The sequence below is a fragment of the Atractosteus spatula genome, chromosome 13, assembly GCF_055471065.1.
Source record: "Atractosteus spatula isolate fAtrSpa1 chromosome 13, fAtrSpa1.hap1, whole genome shotgun sequence".
Taxonomy (NCBI): Eukaryota; Metazoa; Chordata; class Actinopteri; order Semionotiformes; family Lepisosteidae; genus Atractosteus; species Atractosteus spatula.
Window position 1 is genome coordinate 43,624,005 of NC_142718.1, and position 16,568 is coordinate 43,640,572.

Sequence of the window (16,568 nt, forward strand, 5' to 3'; positions counted from 1 at the left end):
ATTTTACATGTAATAGAGTTCAGATTTTTTTTATCAAGATGTATTACTTAAACTTTATTACTTAGTTCAGTTATGTCACCTTTCTTGTGGACAAGCACTGCCTTAGCAATTCTCCAGTCACTGGGCCCTGCTCCTGTCTTGAAACAATACTTGGAAGAGCATCAATGGTGTCTTAATGACACCTTTTGTTTCCTTGAGTGCAACTGATGTGATACCATTGGGCCCAGGGCATTGATCAATCTTGAGTGCTTCCAGTACCTGAACCAAATCTGCCTCTTCGATTTAATCCACACCTTTGGCCTTTGTGTTGTCTGAGGCATGTTGTTGACTTGCGAAAATATAGTGAAATATTCAGGTCGTTCATCAGCCATTTCTCTTTTACTCTCCAGAGGTTTGATGTTGTAATACTGAAAGAACCTTTGTTTCTTTATTTTAGCCCCCATAATCTGCCTGCTGCTGCCTCTTCTGCCTACAGCAGTTGCCCTGGGTCCCAGCTTCTGTCCAGCTGCCCCGATTAGCTTTGCCTTGCAATTCTGTCTCTGCCCTCAACACCGACAACCCACTCCAAAGGCTCAGACAACAGGAGCCCTTTCTGGTCTTTTCTAGCCGAGCTGTGGCAGCCCCAGCAACCAACTCCCATCTCAATATCTATGTAGAACAGTCTTGGGATCGAGTCTCCAGTGTAGGCATTGATGTTTTGGCCTTAAAATGTGCTTTTCTCTCACTGCTTCCTGCAGCCCAGCTGTATAAAGTCTGTAAAATCAGGGAGGTCTGTAAAAGTGTCTTTACTGTTGTTCTTATTTTGTGTTCCAGTTGTGATGATCAGTGCTGTTCTCTGAAGCGGGGGATAAATATACAACTGTGACCTCGGGGAATACCCACATTAAACTTCCATGAATCACTTAACATGATGGATACATTTTTACATCCACATCTGATAAATATTCAAAATCAGAGTTATTCCTAGTATTATTTTTGTTAGAAAAAAGAACAAATACACATTTAAGACAAAATTTAAGGCAAAAATGATTCAATTTAATTCTCTGTATGTAATGAAGGATATATAATTCTGCTTTATAATTTCAGTTTTTTATGGTATGATTAACGTTATACATAAACTGTAAAGTGAAAGTTTGGACTATGTGCTCTCAGATATAAAAAAGACTGATATCACTGGACATAACAAAATTGAAATAAAGATCTGATGTAGTACTTTAATATGGTAAAAGACTGTAGTTGTGGCTACATGGAAATATAGTCTAAATTTAAACTTTCTATATACAATAAGGTCCAAATATTTCCTACATTCAAATTTAGAAAACCTAAAGTTTAGCAGCTGTGAGGAATCTCGAATGATCACACTTGGTGAAAACCTTTTGATTATCTGTGAAACATTAAACACGTTTATTAATCAGTCAAAACATTGTGACTCTGTCACAGCGGTTATGCCAGTTGATCACATTAGGTCCTTTACACACTCCTTATTATAGAGCTTTTGCATTAATGAAGTCTCAGGCACTCGAGTTTGATGTTTGCTATAAATTAATTAAATGCTTTGAATATTTTGTAGCCTTGGTTTATTCTGCAACCTCTGCTCCCTGTTGTTACAGTACCTGCTGTAGAGGGACCAATGGCAACCACACAGGTGTGTGCTTTTGCCTGGGCTTCTCTTTCCACACATTGGCAGCCCTGGCAGTACCCCTCTGGGCCTGCTCTTTTCACACAAATGCGATTGGCAGGGTCACCCTCTCCATGCTTCCTCTGGTCTGCTTCATTACCAAACACACAGGGAGCAGACGGCTACAGCTGCAACCTCCTAAACACTTTGCTGGTTCAAGACTTAGTGAGGCACACTAGGGGAACAGAATGTGGAATTTGTGGGAAATTAGCAGAAATCCCAATTTACCTGATTGCATAATAGAAACACACAGCATAGCCTGGGCTGGCAGCATTGCATTACACCTTTTTATTAGAACATGTAAACAGAAATCACATCTCTCCTTGGAGATCCTATATTCAGAGATAATACAGACTGGACTGAACTGTTTTGGTTATATTTTGCTAGAAAGAAAACAACTATCAAAACCGGGTTTTGTGGATATTTACCAGCAAGAGCTCGCTTGCGGCTGCGGGTGGCTCCACAGCCTGTGCAGGGAGTGAATTTTGACCAGCTGGTGAAGGTGCAGTCATCTCTGCAGGGTACTCTACACTCCCTAACCTGCAGGGGCATGGTGCCAGCCCACCGCAAGCATTCGGTCACATCACCATCTTCTCCGTCATCTCTCACACACGTCACACCTGAAATGGCCAAAGGAATATGATTTTTGTTAGAGACTTTTAAAACTTCAGCGCTGGCAGAAAATGCATGTACCTCCATAGAGACCTGTCAAGCCGTCATGCAATTCAGAGACATGAGTGTATCTGGAAGTAATAGTATATCGTATTTATTTAGGACAGATTATCTGACACGAACAAAAGTAATCTTTAACACAGTAACCTGTGCATCCAAGTGCAAAGGAGTACAGAGGGGTATGGAGGACAAACGTATTACTGAGATTCCATCATTTATTTTTAAGACATTTTAAAAAGCACAAAACAAAGAAGCATATGAAATAATCTTCCTTGTCTCTGAGTGTTGACTGTTGAATGCCAGAAGTGTGTTCTTCTCTAAGCAGCTTGTAGCCACGATCTTCATTACTGTCCGGTGCTTAATGGACCATAAGTCCTTACACCTGTAACTTTATTAATGGATTCATTCTATTTCATTGGGAACAGAAATTAATTTAAAATACTAAAACATCATTATTGTTTCATTGGCAATATTTTTCATTGTTACTAAAAATAAAAAGCTGATAATTTGTTAACTACATAATGACCACTGCAACATATTACAATTTTAACAGTGTCTTCAATGCCTTTAAAGCAAAGTGTTGCAGGATCAAGGCCAGTACTGTGTATGTCTCCACAGTTAGTCTGTTTAATTTAGAATCCTTAAGGGTGTCAGAAATGTCTTTAGCTTTCAGTATGCCCTGCAAGGGCTGTGGTTTCTTGAAAATAAATTACAGGCTTTATGATTGCCAGAGCCAACCGTTAGCTTTTCAGGAAAAGGATGCAATCATCCCTCCCACAGGCAACAGCATGGTTTCAGACTGCAGTGGAATGGAGGAGGATAATTCTAATTGCAACCTTAATTTGCCACTCTGCTGCTAGTGGATGAGATGTTTTGAAATAAAACATTTCCTCTGCTTAGGAATATTTTGAAGTAGAAGTAGAGCCTAATCATTGGTGAACATCAGACTACACTTTTTATGAACTTTTTTCCAGCCTGATATATCACTTCTGCTATATTACTAAAAGATGAGACTGATAACACTCAACTGCTGTCAAGATCTCTTTAGCATAATGCCTGCATATGCACAGCACTACTGCAGTGTCTGATCCCTGGTACAGTAGGTCCCCCAATTACATTTACACCAAAACCACAATTCTTTGGTCTGACATCAATGCATTTCATTAGTCAGAGAATTTAAAATCCAATGTACTGTATACAGTAAAGTCATTCTAATGATACATTTATCTCTAAAAATAACACTAAATAGAAACTTTCATAAGATCTGCAAAGTTGAGACCACTTCTTTTCAAATACAAGTGATTTATTCTTGTTTTTTCTTGTACAGCATTAACAAACAGAATGCAAAACAGATGTCTGATACAATCACAGGAGATAACACATCATGTTAATGGCAAAGCATCTCCTATTACAAGATGTCAAATATCCCTTGGATAATCTCAAGATGTGGTGATCATATTTACAGAGCATTAGTGGGTTGTTATACCAACTGCTGTCCTGCATTTTAACTAATAAGCTAACATTCTGTTTAATCAAGGATACCCATATTAAAGCCTGTAAACAGTGAATAAATATGTCAAGCACTTCTACTGTCAGGATAAGACTTTTGGGGAATCCTGGACCAGAATGTCTGCAGCTTTTCATTCCAATTCAGCTCTTGACCTAAATCAGCTCATTATTGACCATTATTGAGAGGAGCTGCTGCTGTAAAGAGACATGGAAATCCTGGAGACACACTTCATCTCCAGGACAAGGTCTGCCCATGCCATACTTACACCCCTAGATGAGGGAAGGCAGCTGTATTCACAGAAGCCAGTTACTGCAAGGTAACTGCAGTATTTCAAGGTGTTTTACAGTAGGACAAATTACTGTAAAAGCAAAAGATTAAAAGAACTGTGTGTACACAAAAATACATTTAACAAGTTAAACAGAATTAAAAGCTAGTGTAATAAAGTGAGTATTAAGACAGGATTTAATTCATGTTAGATCTAATAGGGGCTGGCAGATAATGCCAGTCTTAGAGCAACAGAATAGAGAGCACATCTGCTGCGGTTCAGAACTTAGTTTTGGGAACTGAAAGAAGGGCAGAGTCAGAAAAGTACAAACGTGGTGGAGATGTACAGTATAGTGAGTTAAAGGGGAACTGCAGAGCTGTTTTTGTATTTCGGGTTTAGAATGAATCAGCATTGATGAGTGCATTTGAAACCACAATAAAAGTAAAATGTACACAGCAAACTGTAAAACCTCGAATTAACATCACAAAATAGATGACATTTCCATGTACAGTGTCATGTTCTGTGATTCAGACTGACACAACAAAACTTTCAGTGCTCTATGACATTGTAAATAAGCAGGCTTGTGAATACATCTCTTTTAATCCATAGAACTATTGCTTTAGATTTTGATACAACTACTACGTACCTGTAAATTCTGCATGCAGAACATGTTGGAACATTTCTGCGGTGAAATGTCCACCGCACAACCTGTACTTATTTGCTCGTACATCACCGTACATCTGTCATTACAGTGACTAGTGAGCAGGAAGGGCTGCATCATGTCACAATTCATGGGAGCTCAATTGTGCATTTACAACAACATGGCGACTTACTACACTATCACATAGTTTATGATTTTGTGTTTAATTTGAAATTTAAGAAAATTAAATAAAATAATTAAATTTAAATTGTATCTATAAGGTCAATGGATTTATTTTGTTACCGAGATTTAAGAACCAGTCTGGAAAATTGGGACTGCAATATAGTGCAATATATGGACTGATATAGTCAGGTGTCAAACCCTTCAAGCACTTAAAGGTAATAATAATAATAATTAATAATTGCTTCTGGACACTCCACTCAAAGCGCTTTACAGGTAATGGGGATACCCTCCACCACCACCAATGTGCAGCATCCACCTGGATGATGCGACGGCAGCCATAATGCGCCAGAATGCTCACCACACACCAGCTATCAGTGGGGAGGACAGCAGAGTAATGAAGCCAATACATAGATGGGGATAATTAGGAGGCCATGATTGGTAAGGGCCAATGGGAAATTTGGCCAGGACGCCGGGGTTACACCTCTACTCTTTTCGAGAAACACCCTGGGATTTTTAATGACCACAGAGAGTCAGGACCTCGGTTTTACGTCTCATCTGAAGGACAGCGCCTGTTTACAGTATAGTGTCCCTGTCACTATACTGGGGCATTAGGACCTACGTGGACTGCAGGGTGAGCGCCCCCTGCTGGCCCCACTAACACCTCTTTCAGCAGCAACCTTAGTTTATCCTAGGAGGTCTCCCATCCAGGTACTGACCAGGCTCACACCTGCTTAGCTTCAGCGAGTTGCCAGTTGTGAGTTGCAGGGTGATATGGCTGCTGGCTATAAAGAAGCAGGTAAGAAGCAGTAGTTTGAACTGTATCCTGTTATCTACAGGGAGCCACTGCCTGTAAGCTAAAACAAATGACATATGCTCAAACATCTTATTTTAGTTAAGATCCAAGCATCTGAGTTCTGAACATATTGTAATGCATTAAGAACATATGTAATTATCAAAAGCAAGCACTGTTCTACAATGATCAAGCCTGGAAAGACAAATGCAAACATTAGTTTCAATGCATCAGTCTGGTATAAACATGAATGGATATAAACAATAGTATTAACATGAAAAAGAGAATATTGCAGACAGGTCCAGTCAAAACAACACCAAATTTCCTCACCTGTGTATATGGACTGGTTGCAACATCACCAATAGTAAATAAGTTCATAAGGCTGATAAAAAAATAACAATCAACATACCTTTTGTCAGAGTTCAAATGTAAAAGTTTGTGTTTGAACCATTTTTAAAGTCATGTGAGCAGTGTGACAAGACAGTTCTTGATGAATGTCAAGTTTCATTTCAACATATTTCTGAGAATCATTAGTATAGAAATAAAATCTGATACCATACCTACATTGTTAACATATACTATATGACCAAAAAGAATGGGACCAAGAACACAGCCATGTGAGACTCCAAATGTGAGTGACTTTGAGAAGACAATTGAATAAATTAAATAATATTTACTGTAAATCACAACAAATCAATTTCAGTAGTATCAACAGCCCACTCTAATCATTTCAGCAAGATAGCATAATCAAGTTTCAAAAGTAATTCCAGCAGCAAAATAACGAATGAAAAAAACATTGGTAGCAGTCATCAGTAAATCTTTAATAACCTTAACAAGAGCTGTTTCTGTACTAAGCATTACTCTGAAACATAGTAAAATGACTCATAAAGCTTATTCACAGATTCATGAGCGTGTAACTGAAAAGCAACAGCCTGTTCCAGAACTGCAACAAAAAAAAACGTAGGTCAGGTATTATCTAATAATTACTAAAAAGGGTGAAGTCTTACCTTTTAAACAGAGTTATATATTTTTAACAGAGAGATAATACCCACAAATTAAAGGGCTGGGGAAAAGTTCCAGACCTTAAAGATTCGTTGATGATACAGTGTGCGTGACAGTGAGACAGAGAACAGTAGAATTTAGTTTTGTGTCTAGCAGAAAATACACTAGAGTAAAGACAAATTCACTCACAACAGAGATATGAAATTCCCTTAGCTACCCATTCATTCAGAACTCTTCAGGTTCGTGCTGTCCTAAATATTATAGCAGAAGATACATAGGTGGACATTCGTATATTTTGCTACTGGAATGTACAAATCAAGAACAAAGTATTTCACAAAAGCAAAGGAAATGAAGGTGGAAAATACAAAAAATAATTAATTTTGGAAAAAGCATAACATGATGTACAATGGAGGAGGCAAAAAACAGGAAAAAAGCACAAGAATTTTGTAAAGAAATGATTTGGGTATGAAGGTATGAAAGAAAAAGTATTTCCTTATACAGTAATTGCTTCTCTTCTCTTTTAAAGTCTCCTGACATAAAGCCTGCCTTGTTGGAATGCATGGCACATTGGCACTGTGTGTTCAAAGCCACCTTCCTTTTGCAGTCATTAAACTTTCTGTCATCCAATTAAACAGTCCTGAATGTGTTCCAGGTTGAGGTTAAGCTGTGAGAGAGACTTGAAATAAGGAAGAATGAAAGTAGCTCTGTATGGGGAAGCTGAAATACTGCTTTTTTAAGCACTGGCACATGAATGTAGAATTTAATAAAGTGGGAACTGAAAGGTAAATGTAGTTGCCTTTTTTTGTTATATTAATTGTTTTTCATAAAGAGAGCAATTTCAAAGCACAAAAGGAAAATGAAATGATTGCTTCCATAGTGTATAAGGTGCCCTAAGGTAATATCCCTGTCTTAGAATACAATTCAGTCTGTGTGTGATGAAGAACTGATAAAAAACATGCTTTTTACCTGTCTTATTGATTCCTATCAGGTGTTTAAATTTCATCGCAAAACAGAATATACTGAATACTATGATCTGTACCCTAGGAGGTGAGGAGTTACAGTGACATTAAGGCAGCCCAGGAAAACTTCACCCAGCCTTGTCACTGCTGTGGAAGAAGGCCTTAGCTATTAATGGAGTTTTTAATGAAAGTTCGGGAGGAATGAAGGCAGCCGCGCTCATTCGACACAGCTGCCCCAATTCTCACTAATCCTGACGTAAGCAACCGGTCTCCATAAATATCAAACGTCACTCTCTCCTCTTCCTCGTTCGTTTTCTGCATGGTTTGTTTTCGCCTAGCTCGAATCCGTGCTCCCTTCTCATGGATCTACAAATCCGCCGCTCCGATGAAGACCTTTTTGCAGCGCAGGAGACTCTCCTACCCTTCTCGTCCAGTCCACCCCCCACTGCTCCCCTCACCTCCCTCTCATCGCCTCCTTCAGCCGCCGTGCCACATCAGCGCCGCTCATCTCCCAGCCAGTCCTCACAAGATCCAACTCCTCGCCGAAGACTGCGTTCCGCCGTCGTAGTCCCTCTCCCATTACAAACCCAGCCTCCCCGTTCCTCCACGGGAAAATCTCCAAATAACCCCCGCTTCTCTCGAGGATGTCCCTGCCGCCGCGCTTCATGCACATCGGCTCCCCCTTCTCCTGGATCATCCCTCGCGACTTCCAACCGGACCGTAGCAAGCCTCCAGAGGATACTTCGAAAACATGGCGTCCATTTTTAAAAGAAACGCTTCCAAAAAAAAAAATCTTGTTTTCCCTGTACTTAACCGCAGTCTACACAAGGAAACATCAACTCCCCAGCCTCCCCTGGCGCCCTCTGATGACATCACCCGTGCTGCCGCCACTCATCCCAACGTGAGGACCCCGAGGCCGCCCGCGCCTCTGCCTGTCGCATCTTCTGTCTTGTCTCGTCCTGATATGTCCGTGTCTGTCTCTTCCCCCAAGCAATCCATCCCTCTGCTGAACAAATGCACCTAGCCTCTTCCACCCAGCCTCCTGCCCTAATCTCCTTGCTGCCGAGTCTAAGGCCCCAGGCTCACGCCCCTCCCCCCCCCCTTCTCCGCTTAATCTAATTTCTGCACTCTCCTCTATCTCTACCTCCGGCGTCCAACACGGCTCAAGCTCCGCCAGCTTGGTGCCTTCGGCCCCGGTTTCTTTTCTTTCGGCCCCCGCTGCTGTCTCCACGGCCCGAAGGCCAGCTAGTAAACGACCCCCAGCTCAGCCAGCAGGCGGCCCTTACCCTCCCCCACCCCCTGGCGTCCAAGACGACTCGGCAGCCTCCTCAGTCCTTAACGCAGCCTTTGCCCCTGCTTCATTTCCTCAACAGTCTTCGGCTTCCATATCCCAAGCCACCGAGCTTCAGGCCCCAGATCCGTCAAACCCCTCCTACCACAATCTGCTTTCCGCTCTTCTTCCCTCCTCATCTTCTCCCTTCCCCGGTGTCCAACACGGCATCCGTCATCCCATGCCTTCGGCCCTGGATTCCAATCTCCCCTTTACTTAGGACTTTCCTCTCCGAACAGCCGTTCCTCTCCCAGCTCCTCCTAACGCACTAAAGTTTAGTCCTCCTCCCATTCCCTTTTCACTCCGGCAGCAAATTGTGAGGCGGACGTCAATCTAGCTCACCTTCTCTCTTCCTCCACTTACAACTCCGATTCTAGAACAGTTGACCGCGGCTCGATTTCCGTTACTCTCAAATCTTCTGACCCTCACTCTGCTTCAGTCCTTCGAATTTTCGACTTCTGCTTGGCTTTCAGCATTTTCCGCGACATCACGTGCTCCGCCTTTCCCCAACGTCGTCAGGAACTCGACGATTACACGCAAGCATCCCCGATCTATCTGTCCTTTTCGAGGGCTCCCTGTTCTATGATTACCATAAGCAGTTCTTGGCCGAGGCCGCTGCCCGCCTACTCCAACGGAACCAGCGCACCTACTGGGGAGCCCTCGACATTGAACTTTACTGCCGCACTTTCACCGGTGTCCAAGCTCTTTCCTGCGACTTCTGTTCCTCTTGGACACATTCATCAAATCTTTGCCCAGATACCGTCCGCAAGCCCAACCCCGACTCCGCCCCTTCTCCCCCACAGCATCTATTCTCCCGCCAGGTCTTCTTCAAACCTTTCCGGTCCAAAGACGTTCGCGGTCGCCCCATCGTGACGATCAGAGGCCAACAAATTTCCAACATCTTCAATTCCTCTACACGTACCTCTCCCCTTCGTCGCTTCCTTCACATTTGCAGCTTCCGTGGCGAAGCTCATGCTCACTCTGCCTGCCCCTGCCGGCCCTTCCATGCTCGCTCCACCTTCAGCATTCCCAAAAGACTACTGGCTTTTCCGTCTACCCCAATCGACATCCCCACTCTTGCTTTCGGCCTGCTCCGTCACCCAGACCCCTCTTCCACCCACATCTTACGCGACGGCCTTTCCTTCGGATTCTCACCAGGCCCGTGCACACTTCCTTCTTCCTTCGTCTTTTGCAAAAATTTGCAATCTGCCACCGCCGATCCCCAGTCCATTGATTCCTTGCTAGCATCCGAAGTCGAGAATGGTTTCATGATCGGCCCACTTGATTCTTCCCCATTCCCTGCATACCACATCAATCGCATTGGTATAGCGGTCCGTCTGGGCGCCTGGCTCGCTAAGGCCAACATCTCCAGTGCCGTTAAAGTTATGCCTCCCGACCCAGACCTCTGGCACCTCTTCGGAGTTCATTGGCGGAACAAGTTCTTCGCAGTCCGCCTTACCTTCGGACGTAGGAGTAGCCCAAAACATTTTCGGTACCTTAGCCGACGCTCTCGGCTTGATCCCATCGAATAACTATAAGCTTCCTTTTCTCGTCCACCTCCTCGACGATTTCCTTACCATAGACTTTCCTCACACCCCACCTGCAAGAGCCTCCTCCACACTTATTTCCGTTTTTTAGGAAACTAGGGGTACCCCTTGCCATGGACAAAACAACTGGCTCCTCTCATATAATCCAATTCCTCAGGATCACCCTCAATTCCATCAATTTCTCCGCTTCCCTGCCTCGCGACAAATCGACAAGATCCAGATGTATATCTCCATCTATTCTTCCGCCAAATTTCGCACAAAGAGGTAACTTCTCTCTCCGCTCGGCCACCTCAATTACGCCATGCACATCATTCCTCAAGGACGGTCTACCTTCTCGACCTCGCCTCTTCCGTGCCCTTTCTTTACCACCACATAAGCCCTTCAGCCAACTGTAAATCTGAGCTCAGGCTTTGGCAGCTTCTCTTGGCCAACTGGAATGGCATATCTCTCTTTGACCTCTCTGACACCGAGGATATCCAGCTTTTCACAGACGCAGCCCCCTCAGTCGGTTTCGGAGGCTATTACAAAGGCCAATGGTTTCCAATCCCTCTCGCCAACCAGTTATCGGCCTCGCTAGAAATATTTCCAATTGTCGTCACTGCTTCTCTTTGGGGCCACAATTGGAAACAAAAACCGTCTCCATCCATTCGGCCATCCATGCAGTAGTTCATATAATCAACAAAGGAAGGTCTTCATCCCAATCCATCATGAAATTTCTCTGCCGCCTTAAATGGATTTCTCTCGCACATCAATTCATCCGCGCAGCTGCTCCCATTCCAGGCCTCCTTAATGAGATAGCTAACTCTCCCTCTTGCTTCCAATTCAGGAACTTGGCACCAGATGCAAGACCGAACCCGTGCACAGTACCTCCCTATTCGGAACTCGCGTTCCTCTGAATCATCCTTTCCATCGCAATCTCCAGCTGGCCCAGCAAACTATCCCCTTAGGGATCGCCCCTCGAACTCTCAATTCTTACTGCACTGCCTGGAAGGGCTTCCAATCCTTCCACCTCTCCGCAAACATAAAATTCCGTTCTTTCGACATTTCATAGAAACTTACTCAAGAAACGAGCATCCACCACCAAAGTATACCTGTGCGGCATCCACTCCTTTTCGGCACAATCTGTCCATCCCTTATCCACCCTCAAATTACTCTCCTTAAAGGCTTTCACTGGCTTGAAAAAAACACTTCCGAACCTATGCACACCACTTACCTCAGACATCCTTGAATCCTGCATCTACGTTGTCAGGTCAGGTTACCACTCACCCTGGGTCGACCGCCCTCTCGAATCTTTATTCTTGTTAGCCTTCTTTATCTTCCTAAGGTGCTCCGAAATTACCGTTAATTCCACATCCATCGATCCTTCTTCTCAACCCTGCTTATCCAACATCTCCATCTTATCTTCCGAGACACTGAACTTCTATCTCAAGAAAAGCAAAACCAACCAACTCAGATCCGCCACTCTCATCTATTATTTCAAACTCTGTTCCTACATGAGCCCTTACGAGCCTCTATCCCATTACGCACATCTTCGCACCTCCGCCGGAGTTTCGCCTACTGTCCCTCTGTTCGCAAACGAGACGGGCCGTATCATGATACCCTCCTAAACAATTCTCCGGATCAGGGGCCGCATCCTCCGCCGCTCGCTAAGGCATACCCGAGTATCTCATCAAGCAACTCAGCCGTCGATCCTCTGAGGCTTACCATGCATACATTAAAACTAACCCCGGTATCCTCAAGCAGGCACTTTCTCTCCTCAGCTGAATTGGCCCAATAATCTTTTGTTTTTGTTTTTCTGCACTGGTGACTGGGGGTCCCGCTTGGTTCTTTTGGGGGGGTCCTATCCTCCCCGTCCAACGGCCGGGAGGTTGGCCCTCAGCCAAGCGGGTTACGCCAAATCTCCACATCACAATAAACGATTCTAATTTCTCCCAAGCTTTTGGCTGCTGTCATTCCTCGTGAAATGGAGTTTTTAATGAAAGTTTGGGAGGAATGAAGGCAGCCGCGCTCATTCGACACAGCTGCCGCAATTCTCACTAATCCTGACGTAAGCAACCGGTCTTCATAAATATCAAACGTCACTCTCTCCTCTTCCTCGTTCGTTTTCTGCATCCCTCCTCTACCCCCTCTCCACCTTTGCAGTTACCCCATTGGTCGCATGGGGGTCCTATCCTCCCCGTCCAACGGCCGGGAGGTTGGCCCTCAGCCAAGCGGGTTACACCAAATCTCCACATCACAATAAACGATTCTAATTTCTCCCAAGCTTTTGGCTGCTGTCATTCCTCGTGAACTGAGTTTTCTGTGTAAGAAAAACAGAGCCTAGCTCTTTTGTTTATTTTATACAGATAATGAGGGCAAAAAGTCAGGTGTGCTTATGTCCAGAAAACATTAGAAAAAAGAATATTGTATTTTTAAGTCAGAGTTTAATGAACACATGAATCATTTATAAAAATACAAAATGCCTGTTATTTCAATGATCTACCTGTACACATAGTATATTCCAAAGCAAAGAAACAAAAAACTCTGCTGCTCATTAAATAGGAAAAGAATATTAAAAGTGTCGTTTAGTACAAGCTATGAACTAATGTGATATTATTTTATAAGGTCACACAACAACACGTTAGGTATTTAAAAAATATACATATTTGGGAAAAATAATTAATTACATGTAATTTCTACTTGATTATTTCCTTCTGCTTGCTAAACAACACTAAAACTTTCTCACATGCTTGCCATGATTCTCAATTCATATTATAGTCTGCCTGCACGAAAGAATAATGCTTTGAAATAAAAAACGCTAAATGGTGGTGCTAAAAACAGAAATGTGTCATAATGTAAATAGAGGCTTAAACTCAGTTAATGTTAATAAGCAGAAAAAATCCTTCTTTGAGTTACTTTTTTATAAAGGAAGATTAATGTCTTTAATTGTGACCTTTTAACACACTACCAAAATGTGTTATTAAGAAAGAAACAAAATGTAGAAAAATGTCACAGATATTAATGTTTTAATATAATTGTTTCTTGGATGTTCACAGTGTTAAAAAGGATACTACTTACACTTCAAAAGTGTATGTTTAAGAAGTACTGAATGAACAGTAGCTGAATGTTGAAACCATTGAGGTGAAGAATTTGTTCAGATTCAAATATGTTTCTAGAATTAATTATAAGTTGTATTTGGTCTGATACTGTACAACCACACCCTTTCCTATTATCTAGAAAGTCCTACAAGTTTGAAGGGACTTATTATTATCATAGTTCAAGGAGGTGACTGCGTCAGCATGTATAGGCTGCAAAGGAACAAGTAAAGGTTTATTCCTGTTGAAAAGAGAAGAAAAGAAACACAATGTCTCAGCTTCTTCTGGTGTGTCACCCACATTTGAATGATCACGTCTGCATGAGTTGTTTCATTTTACTTAATATTTTTATATTCTAATTATACTTTAATTTATTAATTTTAGTATTATGGTACAGTATTCTCCAAAATAATCTGTATTAAAAAATTCAAAGTCATGTACAGGAACAACATCAGTATGTGAGAGGAACAAGGAGAGGTTCCTTCTGTACTGAAAATTAATTGATTTAATTTTTGATTTAATGATATGTTTTCCCTTTCAGCATGTAATTAACCCCTACTTGTTTCTATTTATCTACTGTATCTTTAAATTGCTTCTGCACATAAGTGCTGATGAACAGGTGAGAATTCTCAAATTCTCAAATCTGCTGAACCCCTTAATACTGTACATACAGCAAAACTTTGGATATTGTGAATTACAGTGTTTATCTTTGTTTTCGCAAAATGCAATATGCAGTTTATTTCAATGTGCATTATCCCATGTCATGACAGTTGCCTAACACAATAGCATTTCTCACTTGATGTACAGTAAAACCCATCTTTGTATTTTCAGGGCTGTGATTGTGCACGTATTGCACACCTGTTGCTTATTGTAGGAACATTTAGCAAGTGCTCATTCCAATTAAATAATCTGAAACTGATTTCTGTAGTCAAATATGCAAAAACCATGAAACCTCCATCAGCAGTTTGAGGAGCAGCTGTGAATGAACAGCAGCACTAGTCTTGATAGTGTCTGTCCAGACTCGCTGGTTAATAACATGCATTCGCATTCCAGCACGGTTCCTAATGAGCCAATTAACCTCAGCCTATTTAATGCAGCTTCACACACTTCTCCCCGCTCTATATTAGGTTTATCCTGGCTAGAGCTACTATTTCTATTGCTGTGACCTTCTATTTGGTTATTGGCTTCCTGACCCTGGTTTGTTCCCCGGCTATGTCTCCTGGTTTTGGTTTTGGCTTTATACTGATTGTACTGGTTTCGACTCTTGGCTTCCTCACGGCTTACAGCTCCGCTTCAGGTTTTGTACTTTTGCTTGATTACCTACGGCTTACGGACCTTGGATTGCTCACTCGACTATGCCTCTGGATATCGTTCTGGTTTCTGCATAGGGTCTTCACTACTACTTTGTAACATACTGTAACATGGGTGTGTCAATCAGTAAAGGGTCATTAATTATGGTGTCTGCCTTTGTTGAAAATTCAAATTAGTTGGGAAAGAAAGGCTTTTATTACTTCAGTACAAAGAACAAAAATGTTCCCTTTATTGTATTTGTGAGGAATAAGAACTATAATGTTAAGACAATGCAGGTGGAGCCACCTCATCACCTAACCCAAAAACAGTTCAGATCTGTTACCTTTATTCTAGTTCAGCAGAGCAAAGCAACAAGGTGAACTCATGATGATTTTAAGACTTCTCAGAAATAAACACTGACTGACTTGCTTAAAAAAACAAGTTCTATGTATTCTATATACAGTATGATATCAACTATCACTGGTGTGTGACTGAAGATGAAAGTGCATCACTAAAAGCTTGTAATCTCCAACCATGTAAAAGATGCAAAAGGCAAGATGATATCACGTGTCTGGGCAAAACAGAAACTGTTTAACAAAATCTGTTTTTGAATGAAACATCAATCTGAGTATTATTGGCATATATACTGTATGAATGAAAATTCACAGAGTGCTGTTAAATATCTTGACCTAAATGTTAAAGAGTGAGGGAGCCCTAAAAGGCACACCAGAAAACAAACATGGCAAGAAGAACAATCGGAGGAAGAAAATGAGCTACATCTACTAAACAAATATGATTTAAACCAGTGCAAGATAATGTCTGAAGAACCCAACATTTTCCCCAAACGAAGGAATGAAAAGGCACCTACAGTAGTATCAGGAGACACCAATAGGTCATTCATTACCCTACCGAGAGCTGCTTCTGTACTGTGCTGCAACAAAAGACTGAAATGGCTCCAGTACATTATGTCAATGTAAACATTCCTGTAACTGAGAAGGTCATGGTTAGAAAAAGACTACATAGTGAAATAGATTAAAAAGCAAATTACAATGCTCCATTTTGTCTCTTGAACTGCTAAAAAGCCAGAAAGTCAAAATGGAAATGATTAATAAAAATACATTTAAAATAATGATTTAAAGATATACATTGAATGGATAACACAAATGATATATTGCTTCTTGATTCCATCTTTAACCAATAAAGAATAATAAGCTGAAGCTCAATATTACTAAATTTAGACAGTGTAACAGTAAGATGGAAATAACGTGTGATGCCATGGCAAGGTGTCTGCAAAGACTGTTATGTATTGTATTCTATTTTAAATTAGTATTAATTATTCACAAGCTGAAAAATGATACTTCTTTTTCCCCAGACTTTAAGTATAAAGCTTATTGACTGCTAATACTTTGTAAATATCCACACAGCCAGGGCTGTGCGAAACCTCATGCTCTTTATTACAGGCCACAACTCAAAGTCGCTGATTATCTTACTACAGTCCTAATAACATTTCATGCCCCTCAGTCAGCTACTCTTTGTACAGTAGGAGGTGGGCAGGTGGCATAAACTATAATTGGCACATACAATAGTCAATGGACAGCATAGTCGCTGGGGGACACGGTCAGTGGAGG

At 41.7% G+C, this 16,568-nt stretch overlaps 1 protein-coding gene across 1 annotated transcript in view; it reads right to left on the minus strand.

Moving 5' to 3' along the window:
* thsd7ba (thrombospondin, type I, domain containing 7Ba) overlaps window positions 1–16,568 on the minus strand; it is a 162,011-nt gene that overhangs the window by 39,522 nt on the left and 105,921 nt on the right. Inside the window, exon 13 of the mRNA XM_088930773.1 lies at window positions 2,107–2,298. Within this exon, the coding sequence (XP_088786899.1) occupies window positions 2,107–2,298 (192 nt within the window). The remainder of the gene's footprint in view (window positions 1–2,106; window positions 2,299–16,568) is intronic.